Below are 11877 nucleotides of genomic sequence, written 5' to 3'. Positions count from 1 at the left end.
GGGAAAAGGCCTCTCCGTGGTGTCAATGCTACTACTCGATGTCGTGGGAGCGTACGACAATGCGCACCACGAACGTCTACTCCATAATCTACGTAGGAAGCGACTGGGGCACTATGCCCCATGGATCCAGGCCTTCCTGAGCGAGCGAAGCACGCGCATCCGTATGCCGGAGGGCATATCAAAGCGCATCCCCATATCAACTGGCATCCCACAGGGGTCTCCACTCTCCCCAATCCTTTACCTAATCTACAACGCAGATCTCCTAACCGATAGTGCCAATGAAGCCGAAGGCACCACTACAAGCGGCTGGGTAGACGATGTCGCCTTTCTAACCACAGGAGCCTCGGAGGAACACAACGTCGCTAAGCTGCAGGCAGCCTGCGCCAAAGCGGACCGCTGGGCCAGGCGTCACGCCTCTGTCTTCGATACTAAGAAATACAAGCTTATCCACTTTGTCAACCCCCGCAGCTCTACCGACCCCAATTGGACGACGCTTCAACTCCCAGATGGCACAAAAATTGAACCAACACGAGACGCTGAACGCTATCTAGGCATCTGGCTGGACCCGAGCCTCACCTTCAAACAACACCGCACCAAAGCAGTGGCCAAAGCCGGCATGAGCTTGCAAGCGCTACGAGGACTGACAGGCTCCACATGGGGGGTGGCACTCTCCGCGATGCGCCAGATCTATCAAGCAACTGTCATCCCCCAAATGCTCTATGGGGTGGCGGCCTGGTTCCAACCGGGAACACTCACGAAGAAGCAGACGGCCGAGATAACTCGCAGCTTTGCCTCCATCCAGAAACGCGCAGCGTGTTTGATTAGCGGCGCCTTCCGGACGACAGCAGCTGAAGCCCTTAACGTCGAACTATACCTCTTACCTATTCGGCTTCAGATGGAACAACTCGCCAAAGAAACAGCCCTACGAATTCGAACTGGACCCGCCCACGCCATCCCTCACACCCTATTTCGACCCCGCCCTGACGAAGAACTCAAACTCGGTGGATACACGCCCCTCGAGGTGCAAGCCTGGAAGAAGGGTGGATGCCTGCAGGCTCCCCCGGAAGCGGTAGCAGGCGAATGGGAGAGTCGGCAAGCATACACCCGGGCACCCTGGCAAACACCCCCGAGGGTAGTGCTATTTGACACACGTGAAGAAGCGATCAGCGCACACGACAAGCAACAAAGCAAAGAAACCCCCCAATAGCGCTATACTCGGACGGCAGCGGCTATCAAGGCTACATCGGATCGGCAGTAGTCTGCCCCGAAGCGAACCGGCAATACACGGCATGCCTGGGCACTGAAGGCACGTCGACCGTGTACGCAGCGGAGGCCCGCGGCATCGAATTCGGCCTCCACACAGCGATATGGCTCAGGGAGGCCAGCGAGAGCGAGAAGTGGCAGAAACGCACTAAACAAGGGGTCGTAATCTACTCTGACAGTCAATCGGCCCTAAGGACGCTCATCAGTCCCAATATGGTCTCCGGACAAGTCTTCATTAGAGCGTGTCAAGGTCTACTGGATCAATGCACAGAACAAGGCATCCCAATCACCCTTCAATGGATCCCTGGGCACGAAGGCGTCGCCGGCAACGAGGCGGCAGACCGGGCGGCCAAGCGCGCTGCACAACAGGGCGCCAGGATAGGAAAAACTCGCGCACCGATGAAAACGCACCCCCTCAGGTAAAAAGTACTGCGGGAAGGAATCTCAATTATAATAGACCTCTCAACTATCCCCTATCTCAAATCTCTCCTCTTCAAACCCCGTGGTTGAACCATGGGCGCGAAGAAGAGCAAAAAGGGGCTCCCGTGGCCTGAACCACGGTTCGAAGAAGATCCTGATATACGCGCATATGCGACCACCATCGCCAAAGACCTCACAGCAATTAAACAGCATGCTGAAAAGGTTGAATCAGGCCTGCCGCCGGGCCTTACTCACCAGATTCTGGATGCCCTCATTGGATTCGCGCAGCGAGTCCACAAGGCACCCACGATCGAGGCCCTCGCGCATCGCCTCGCCCGCGTCGAATCACACATGGAAAAGACACAAAAAGAAGTGTCTCAAACCTCCCGTGAGGTCTTGACGACCAAAAGCAACACTAACCGCCTGATTGAGGCCATTTGCGCTCCCTCACCCCCTGGATCTCGCATCCTGAAAACCTCGATGAGCTTTGGTCACGTGACTGGGAGCAGCAGCTCCGAGTCCTATGTCCACGCTTGGGGACGCAAGGTGCCTTCGCACCCCCTACAGTTCCAAGCCTCAGCCTGTCAAGCGGCAACAGCACTCCTTTGACCCCGTACCCGGCCCAAGAAGATCTCGAGATCTACCTCGAACGCACTGATAGCGAGGTGATCAACCCTCTGCGCCGACACCTCGATGAGGTTGTCAAGCGCGCCAATCAAGCGGTTCAATCGCTTCAAGAGCCGACCATCTCCCACCGGCGCTTCGCTGCAGTCCGTGTCCTCCCTAGCGGAGACATGGCCCTACTCTGCAGCACCGTTGACGACGTGGATCAATTGACCCGCAAGTCAGCCTGGACCCGAGCCTTTGGCGACAAGGTCCAGATCCGGAAACGCACTTGGGGGTGGTCGCGAGAGGCGTGGACACCTCCATTGACCCCAGACTGGCCCAATTCAAGGTCACGCTCCGTACGGAAAATGCCCCTGTATTCGCCCAACTGCCTGCACCGATCAATATCACCCATACCGGGTGGTTGCTAGGTGAGCGCAAACTTAAAGAACAAAGCCCCCCCAGTCACAATTGGTCGTCATTTTCGATGACGAACGTGTCGCCAACTTTGCCATCTCTCGAGGCCTAATTATCAAGGGGAAACAGCACCAATGTACGATCTATGATAAGAGTGTCAACCTGCAACAATGCTTCAATTGCCAAATGTATAAGCATATCGCCAAACACTGCCGACGTCAGGCCTGCTGCGCTTACTGTGCTGGCCACCATGATACTGGGGACTGCTCCACACCCCACGACAAGCAGTATGCCAAGTGCACTAACTGCGTCGAAGAAAACACCCATATCAAAGATCCAGCCAAGAAGCACGACGAACGCCACTACGCCTTCGCGAGGGAGTGCCCAATTCGGGCATCCTGCCTCTACGAGGTGCACCAGCGTCGCGCCCACGGGCCCCAATTCCACGCGCCAGTCGCGAGACCAGGCATGGCCTCGCCAGGCGCAGTCAATCCGACTGCTGACCCTACCCCGGCCGAAGTGGCCATGGAGCGCAGCCCCAGAGCTCCCACCCGAAGCGCCCCAATCCCGCGGACTCGGTCCGCCCCGTCACGCAGCAAAAGCACGGCCACCCGCAAGCGTGCCGCAGAACCTGATAGCCCTAAAGCCCCGGCGAAGCCAACAACCCGATCCTCAAAGAAGGCCATGCGGGATCGAGAGGATCCCATGGACGAGAGACAGAGTGACGCCAACGTGAACTCACTGATCACGCACGAACCTCTACCTCAACTGTCTCCGCGGACCCCCCCTCGCTGGAGTCGGCCAATGTCGACGCAGTCAAGAAGGTGCGACGCCGCCAAAGCGCACGCCCTGCCGCTGACGAGTCGTCCGACGACGAATTGAGCCTCACCCGCAGAGACCCCAACTATGGCCCCACTGACGAAGCAATGACCACTAACCTCGAAGACAGTTCGTGGGCCTAATCAACCTATCTTAATGTATAAAAACCCAAATCGGTTATATATTTTACAGGCGAATTGCTGGAAATCGCGTGACGAGGTGCAGATGCACCTGTTCGGGGAGGAGGAGCTTCAGGAGTACGACATCTTGGCGATCCAAGAACCTTATATCAACAAACTTACAGACCCATTGATCACCTATTCACTCGCCCTGCAGGGCCGCTTCCACGTGGCACTGCGCCCTACACCAAAAGCCAACTACGATGACCGTCCCCGGGTGTGCCTCTACATCAATAAGCGCCTCGACGCCACGAAGTGGGAGGTGCACCACCATAACAGAGATCTCACAACATTGACGCTCCATACCAACTTGGGCGTGGTGAATGTGCACAATATTTATAACCCAGGCGCCGGAGCGACTGGCGAGTCAAACCTTGAGGCCCTCACAGCCGCGATATCAACGCGCCCTGGCCTGCACGTCGCCCTAGGCGACTTCAATCTGCACCACCCGCTCTGGGCGGCCCCCGACTACGAAGCTATCGACGACGACGCCACCAAACTCATCGACATCGCGGACGCGCACGGCCTGCAGCAACTGCTGCCTCGAGGCACTGTGACGTACGAGAGAGCCGACGCCAAGACCACCATTGACCTCGTCTGGGCCTCGCACGCCCTGGCAGATCGCCTCATTGGTTGTCAGGACCGCCGGGAGTGGTGGTACGGTGCAGATCATGTGCCAATCCACACCGAGTTTGACCTCTCGCCTGCCCGAGCCGCCCCGGCCCGCCGCAGACAGTGGGATGCCACAGACTGGGAGTTTTTCATCAAGCTGATAGAGAGCCGCAGCTGGCGCCCGCAGGACTTACCTGATAAGGAAGCGATCGACAGCGCTATTTCAACCTTAATTAAAGCCATCACTGACGCAGCCGAACAGGCTACGCCATGGAAGCAGATCTCACTATACTCCCGGCCTGGCTATACCCCCGAGATGGCCGCACTCAAACAGGAAGTGACCCGACGCAGACGCTTTGCAAAGCAAGCCAACACAGAGCGTGCATGGGAGTCATATAAGACGGCCAAGCAACATATGAAACAGGAATCGTCACGCCTCGCACGTGAACTACACCGAAGCCGCATTGAGGAAGCCACGCAGTCCATTGAGGGCTTCTGGAAGGTGGCCAGATGGGTGCGCATGCGCGGGTCCCCTCGTGCAACGTTCACCCCAACGCTATACTATGAAGGCCGTCAATACAGCGCCCCCCAAGACAAGGCGGCCCTGCTCCGTGCGGTGCTGCACCCTAACCCCCCGAAGCTGACTTATCTGATATAGGGCATCAATACCGTTATTCAAAGCAGCTAGAGATGCCACCAATCACAATCCATGAAGTGCACGCCGCGATTAGTCACGTGAGACCGAAGAAGGCCCCGGGGCCGGATGGCATCCCTAATCTTGTGCTCCAGAAGCTCCTTCCAATCATCGATGACTACCTCACTAACCTGTTTAATGCGTGTATCATCTGCCATTATTGTCCAGCCCACTTTAGGCAGTCCAACACGGTAGTGATCCGTAAACCAGGCAAGCCAGATTACACCGACCCCAAAGCTTACCGGCCAATCGCGCTATTGAGCACGATTGGGAAGGCCCTTGAGGCCGTTCTCGCCACACGGCTGAGCTATCTTGTAGAATATTATGATTTGCTACCAAGGAACCATATGGGAGGACGCCGAGGCCGCTCGTGCGAGCATGCCCTGCACCTCCTACTCGAACGCACCCATGCGGAGTGGCGCGAGGGGGCTCTGGTAGCGTCTGGGCTAGCCCTAGACGTCTCAGGGGCTTTCGACAACGTCAATCATAAGCGACTTCTTCATGATCTACGCAAGCGGCGGGTGCCGGAGGCCCTGGTACGCTGGATTGAAAGCTTTCTGAGCGAACGCCGCACATCAATCATCCTTCTCGAGGGCGACATGGGCAGATTTCCGGTTAACACTGGCATCCCACAGGGGTCCCCCCTGTCACCAATCCTATTCCTATTCTTTAATGCCGACCTCATTAACGATATCCAAAGCCAATGCCCTGGCACCCTCGCCATGGGCTACATTGACGACGTTCTAATCATGGCATACGGGGACTCGGCCGCTGACAACTGCCGCACACTCTCCCAAGCGCACCAGGTCGCAGAGCGCTGGGAGCGAACACATGCCTCCAAATTCGCACCGGCCAAATACCAGTTGACGCACTTCTGGCGGCGGCACCGTAGCGTGCCCAAACCGGACTCCCCCCTCGACACCCCCCTCGTCCTACGAGGCGTCGAGATCGCGCCAACTGGCGCCATCAAATATCTCGGGGTGCAACTAGACTCCAATCTCACTGGCATGGCGCAGGTGCGTCAAATGAGGAAGCGAGCCGCAGGCCTCGTCGCTGGAATAGCCTCAATCGCAGGATCCACCTGGGGGACTCCACTAGTCCATTTACGGAAGATCTACACAGCCGTGCTGCTGCCTCAGATCATGTACGCATGCTCGACATGGTACGTACGCGGGGGCTATGGCTTCCACGCCGCCAAAAACGCTGCCGAGAAGGCCGCTCGATCGATTCAGTACCAGGCGCTGCAGCGCATCTCCGGGGCGTTCCGCCGCACAAGCCGGCAGGCCCTTGAGGTCTGCCTGAACGTCCCCCCGCCCGAGATCACCCTCGCACGGCTTGCCGAAGAGGCCTGCCTGCGCATCATGACTTCGCCGATCCGCCCAAAGCTGCACCAAATCCGAGGCGATGCGCACCGGAACAACGCATACACGTCCCCCTACACCGCTTGGAAGCGGCTGTTGACGCCAAATTGGGACGGGGGGTGTGCCAACGAATAGAGCTGATCCAGCCGTTCGCGACTCCCCCCTGGTGGCAGCCGCCAGAGACATTGATTAGCGAGGACCGTGAGGCGGCACTCGCTGAATTGAGAAAACAGACCCCCCCGATACAAATATTTACCGATAGCAGTGGATTTGACAATGGAATTGGGGCCGCAGCGCACTCTACACTAGGGAGCGTCAGCACGCCTGTGGGCTCCGCCGACACACACACCGTTTACGCAGGGGAATTGGAAGGCATTCACGAGGCGCTAACACTCCTCTCAAAGCAATCTGACTACGCAGGGCCCCGAGAGGCCACGATCTACACCGATAACCAGGCCGCCATAACCGCCTGTGGAGCCCCCAAGCGCTCATCAGGCCAGCATATCGTGCAGCGAATCGTCAAACAATTAGATCGTCTACACAAGGCCCACTGGCGTATACGGATACAGTGGGTGCCAGGCCACGAGGGCGTGCCTGGCAACGAGGAAGCTGACCGACTAGCAAAGCTCGCCGCAATGGAAGCAATTCGCCGCACTCGCGTTGAGGAGAGACGTGCCCGGATCAATGCACCCAGCCAGGCAACGCCACATGCCGCGCGTATGACCTTCAATCTGATGCTTCAGCATCAGAATATAATCTTAGTGACGGTCTGCCGTCAGCGCCTGCGCGCGGGCTTCGCCGAACGGTGGAAGCAAGAGTGGGAGATCGCCGAGCACGGTCGGGATCTTTATCAGATATTCACTGCGCCGACGAAGGCGCTTCTACTGCTGCATGCGGGGCTTCATAAGGCATGGAGCTCAGCCTTAATCCAACTACAGTCAGGCAAATCGGCCCTGCGCACTTTCTTAGCAGACGTCAAGATCGCCGACTCACCCATGTGCGACTGCGGCTTCGGCCGGCAGGATGCCAACCATGTTCTTACCAAATGCCCTCTATTCACCCGACTGCGTACACAGACACTTTGGAGCGAAGCACGTGAGACCGACTACAAGCGACTGCTTAGCCAGCCTGCTTGGGTCAAAAAGAGCATCGACTTCATGCTGCGAACGGGTCTCCTGACCCAATTCAGGCATGTCGTCCCCCCAGTGTCACGTCCGCTGTAAGCGCGACTGTTATGCAAAAAGTTCTTCCTGTCTGGGCGCCCTCGGGCACGCAGGCCACCCGAACCACACGATTGATGTCCCCGGGCCCCCTCTTATTTGATTCCTTCCCCCCCTCTCCCCGCGCCGCGAGCGCTCGTTGTACAATATTTCATTAGTCTCCATAGTTTTCCAGCGTTCCACTACCACCCCCTCAAGCATATAAGGTCTGTGACATATCTCATTTGTTGGCGTTTGAGCGTTCTGTTGATTTGTTGATTTATTATTGTTTGGCGACGCGGGAACGCGTGCAGAGTTTTTAGCTAAGGCTGCGTTAGAGGTGCCTTAGGCGCTCTGTAGTCAAGGCCTATGGCCGACAGCCCTGCACTTTCTCTTCTTTTTATTGGCAGAGAGGCCCACTGTCCATTAGCCTCGCCGCCAGCCACACTAGGCTTAGATGCGCGTATGAATACTACTACTACTACTACTAAGAACCTGGCAAGTTCGCTGCCACTCATTTCCTTCGCACCGGCGATATATTTGTCTCAGAACCATATGTTCTGTGCGGGATGCAGATCTCTACAAATATTGAAATCTCCAGAACAAGGTTGCGCACTCTGCAAAGCGCCTATAACAGGATGCCTCAGATCATATCCCTTCGCGGGATAACATCAATTATACTTATGTCTTAGGAATAAAAGCTATTCTTTTCATCACCTAATCGCAGCATCAAGTTCTGCTTTTCATAATGCATCCTGATTTAATTAATCTATCATCTGTTAGATAGAAAATGCCATTTGCGTTACCTAAAACATATTCTATCTTTAACTGATCGACTTACTAGTCTGGTCTGAGTTTTCATTTTTCCGGATTATTATAGAAGGCGTAAAGATCCGATAATCCTTTATGAGCCATAAGACACCTGGCTACACTGTGATATTCCTAAAACATAAGTCAGCATATAGAAGAAGCTTAATTATTTATTTCTCACCTAGAGTGAGCGCAACACTATACCTCAATTGTCTATCCTGTGGTTTCTTAGCGGTATTACCGCGTTTGACAATAACTTATAATTAGAAAGTGCTGCTAGCATCTGGCAATGTTTACTATTTACAGTAGCAGCTAGAGATTAATTATTAGTATTATTGACCTTCAATAGCGGACAATCAGCTCGACTTTATACGTTTTAAAAGGCTTTAAACGAACTTGTTTCATTAATCTATCCAATTGTATTGAGTAGCCTGGCATTAAGTGGGGGACATACGGAGAGAGAAGTGAGGCCCAGCAAAAACGAAAGGATTTGATTGGGTTGTAATAATTTAACCCTAATATTTGTCTATAGCTTCATTTAATGCTTTCTATTGATATATATTCTATTTCTACTTCTTAAGAATTTCTAATTGTATCCGGGTCGGCGATCTTGCCTCCATTTGAAGGCGAAAATGCCTTCACGGGTACAACCGCGTCGGCGCACAACGCGCACGCACTTCCACTAACCTGTTCCGTATTCCAGGTTTTGATATCACTCATTGCAAGATCCGTGTTTGGTTTTCCTAACTTCACAAAAATACGACTTTGAGCCATTTGGCCCCTTTATTAAAGCCCCGCTGGCTTCCCACCTGCCATGGACGCCTCCCATAAGTTTTTTTCCCGGTTCCCTCTTTCGTCTCTCCAGCTTCCCTCAGCTCGTTTGCGACTAAACTCCAATGTTATTGTCAAATATATTATTTTTGCATGCTTTTCTATGCTTTATATTTCTCTTTTATATCACCTTTTCATCCTTCTTTAGCGAATCAATTGAAAAAGAGCAAAGTACGATGGCGCGTAACCGTAGTCAGCGCCGGCAAGCTGCAGAAAAATATCTCTCTGATACAGAAAGCGATGCGGATTCTCGAATCGAATTTGATTCACCGGACATGGACGCATCTGATACAGACATCATAGAGCCTGAGAGTCAAGGTCTTCATCAGAATTATGTCCCTGACCAGGGACCAGATAACGGCCCTGATGTACTGATGAGGACTCATCGCCATAGCTACGAGGACCCCAACGACGATACTGAAGAAGAGCTCTCTGATATTCCTTCGGATTTCGACGAACCAGATGGTACGAAAAACCTACGGACTAGAGTAGTCGATCGATGGCATCGGTATACACCCTTGAATATTGATCAAGTCTTCACCTCACTCACCATGAATAGGTATTGCCGGATGAAAGCCTTCCAAGAATCCGCTGGATCCATATGGCAGCACCCAGAACGCGCTCTACAGGCTGCATCTGCGAATTGCCTGTACCGGTTCCTTAATTGGACTACTAAACTTGATCGTGGTAAGAATGGTCGAAAACTGAGGCGCTACAGAAAGGCCAACGCTTTCAAATCCGATTGGAAGTACTTCCGCGGCTATTATCAGAAGGTGAAGGGACAGAAGATGGATCGAGGAATGGCGAAGAGACTTCGAACAGTACGGCTACCTGTCTAATAAGCGGTTCTACATTAACAGCTGACTGTCGTAGGGTATACGGAGCATCATCAAAAAGAACAGATACGATACACAACCTCGTCCTAATGAGCCGATGTATATTGAGGATATGGTTCCCTTCAATGAAACGATTCTCACAACTCGAAAGAAGCGATTCTACCTGGGTATCCAGCGGATTATGTTGTGCCTTGCTTTAATGCTGGGGTTGTTTACTGCCAGTCGAAAACAAGCGATCCTAAGACTTCAATATAAACACTTACGCGTCACTCTGCAAAAAGACCCGCATGGAGGGCCACCCGTGATTTCCATTGATATCCGGCCTGAATATATAAAGCAGCTCCTAGGAGTAAAGGATCTGTAAGTAGCGCCCGAGGCCATCGAAACGCTTTCCTAATCCGCAAATAGAAACGAGTTCTCTTTCCCCGAAATCATATATGGAGTTTCATTGGTCTTTAGTCCGCATGTTTTTATCCTGGGCTTGTTGTTCCACGCAGATGCTTTTGCGCCTAATGTGAAATCAATGGACGAACTTCGCAGTCTCTTTATCAGACGTAGCTTTCAGCAGCTAGAGATACCACTGAAGAACGAAATGGATGAGTATTATCTGTTCTGCGACGTCAAAGTGATCAAGGGGAAGCCCACGATCATTCGCGATCAGCGAATGTCCGATAGTACCTATTACTCAGCGATGCGATCCATTTCAGAGATCATGGGTCTTCTGAATTCTTTTTTCTTTCATCAATTTCGCTACGGGACGGGCGAAATACTAGATTCGACTGGTAAGTTGTTCTTCATATCGACGGGTATAAATTCTGAATGAGAGTAATTAGGATGGGTTAGTGATGCTCAACGAAATCTAATTATGAACCATGATAACACTCAGACATTTCTCGACTATTACCGTCCAAGGCGTCATGTGAACATGCAGGAGGCTGTACTGGGGCTGACCCCAGACAAAGAATGGCAGCGGGCTCTGACAAGTAGTTCCCGATTCAAGGATCCCGAACGTCCCCGCTATCTGGACGCTGATGCCAAAGCCTTGGTTGAGCAAGACCCCGATTTGCAGACCGCTATTCGAGAACGCAACAAACTAGAGGATGAGTACGAAATTTATTCAAATACAGACTTGCTTCCCATGTTACAAGAAGCAGAACGTGAGGTTACCAACGCTCGTCAACGGGCCCGGTATAAGCAGAAGAAAATCATGAGACAAGGATATAGTAGGAAGCGGGCCATTGCGGAAATCAATGAGCAGCTTTCTGGCGCCATCCAACCGGATGACGATGATTCTAGCTCTATAATGGATGATGGAAATGACGACCTTCCTCCGATTCAAGCCAAGGTTATCGAAGCCATACTGGCTGTTCCTGTCGAGTGGACACTGGAGGGGGAATGGCAGCGACGCAACAGGACCGTCCACACAATTATTCCCTATTGCGACTATGAAGAAGGGGGTCCTCTTCGGGGCCGGCCGAAGAGAAAGCGGCCATCTAATGACGTTGATGAACCTGCTGAGAGCCGTCATTATGAAGAACAAGAAGTTAAGGAAACCAGTGAGGGAAAACATATAAAAAATCCCAAGTATAAGCAGAAGCAGGAGGAGGAAGTTTGGGTCTGTTTTCAGTGCGGAAAAGAATACGCTCAGAAAAGCAGTCTCCTCCGTCATTTCCGGCCGGCTCATTTGAATGACCGTCAGTGTAACTCCTGCAACGACGGTTGGGAGCATCTCGAGCAGATGCATTGGCAGCGCCATATAGAAGCAGTTCATCATCTTCGTACTTGAATTTTGCAATAATTAGTCTTCGCCATTGTCTCAACAATATTTTC

At 53.1% G+C, this 11877-nt stretch overlaps 2 protein-coding genes across 2 annotated transcripts; both read left to right on the top strand.

The window, feature by feature from the left end:
• Nucleotides 1-1776: 1776 nt before the first annotated feature.
• BGW36DRAFT_360207 (uncharacterized protein) lies at nucleotides 1777-2292 on the top strand (the record flags this gene model as incomplete). The annotated part of the gene is made up of 1 exon (XM_046214151.1): nucleotides 1777-2292. The coding sequence occupies one exon, from the start codon at nucleotides 1777-1779 to the stop codon at nucleotides 2290-2292; it is 516 nt and encodes a 171-aa protein (XP_046071300.1).
• Nucleotides 2293-9585: 7293 nt separating this feature from the next.
• On the top strand, nucleotides 9586-11833 carry BGW36DRAFT_297438 (putative C2H2 finger domain protein; the record flags this gene model as incomplete). Its single annotated transcript, XM_046211357.1, has 5 exons — nucleotides 9586-9719; nucleotides 9771-10032; nucleotides 10085-10407; nucleotides 10456-10829; nucleotides 10881-11833. The coding sequence occupies 5 exons, from the start codon at nucleotides 9586-9588 to the stop codon at nucleotides 11831-11833; spliced, it is 2046 nt and encodes a 681-aa protein (XP_046071299.1).
• Nucleotides 11834-11877: the final 44 nt, after the last annotated feature.

The sequence above is a fragment of the Talaromyces proteolyticus genome (genome assembly GCF_021365285.1).
Source record: "Talaromyces proteolyticus strain PMI_201 chromosome Unknown BGW36scaffold_7, whole genome shotgun sequence".
Lineage (NCBI taxonomy): Eukaryota > Fungi > Ascomycota > Eurotiomycetes > Eurotiales > Trichocomaceae > Talaromyces > Talaromyces proteolyticus.
This window is presented reverse-complemented; position numbering and strand designations above follow the sequence as displayed.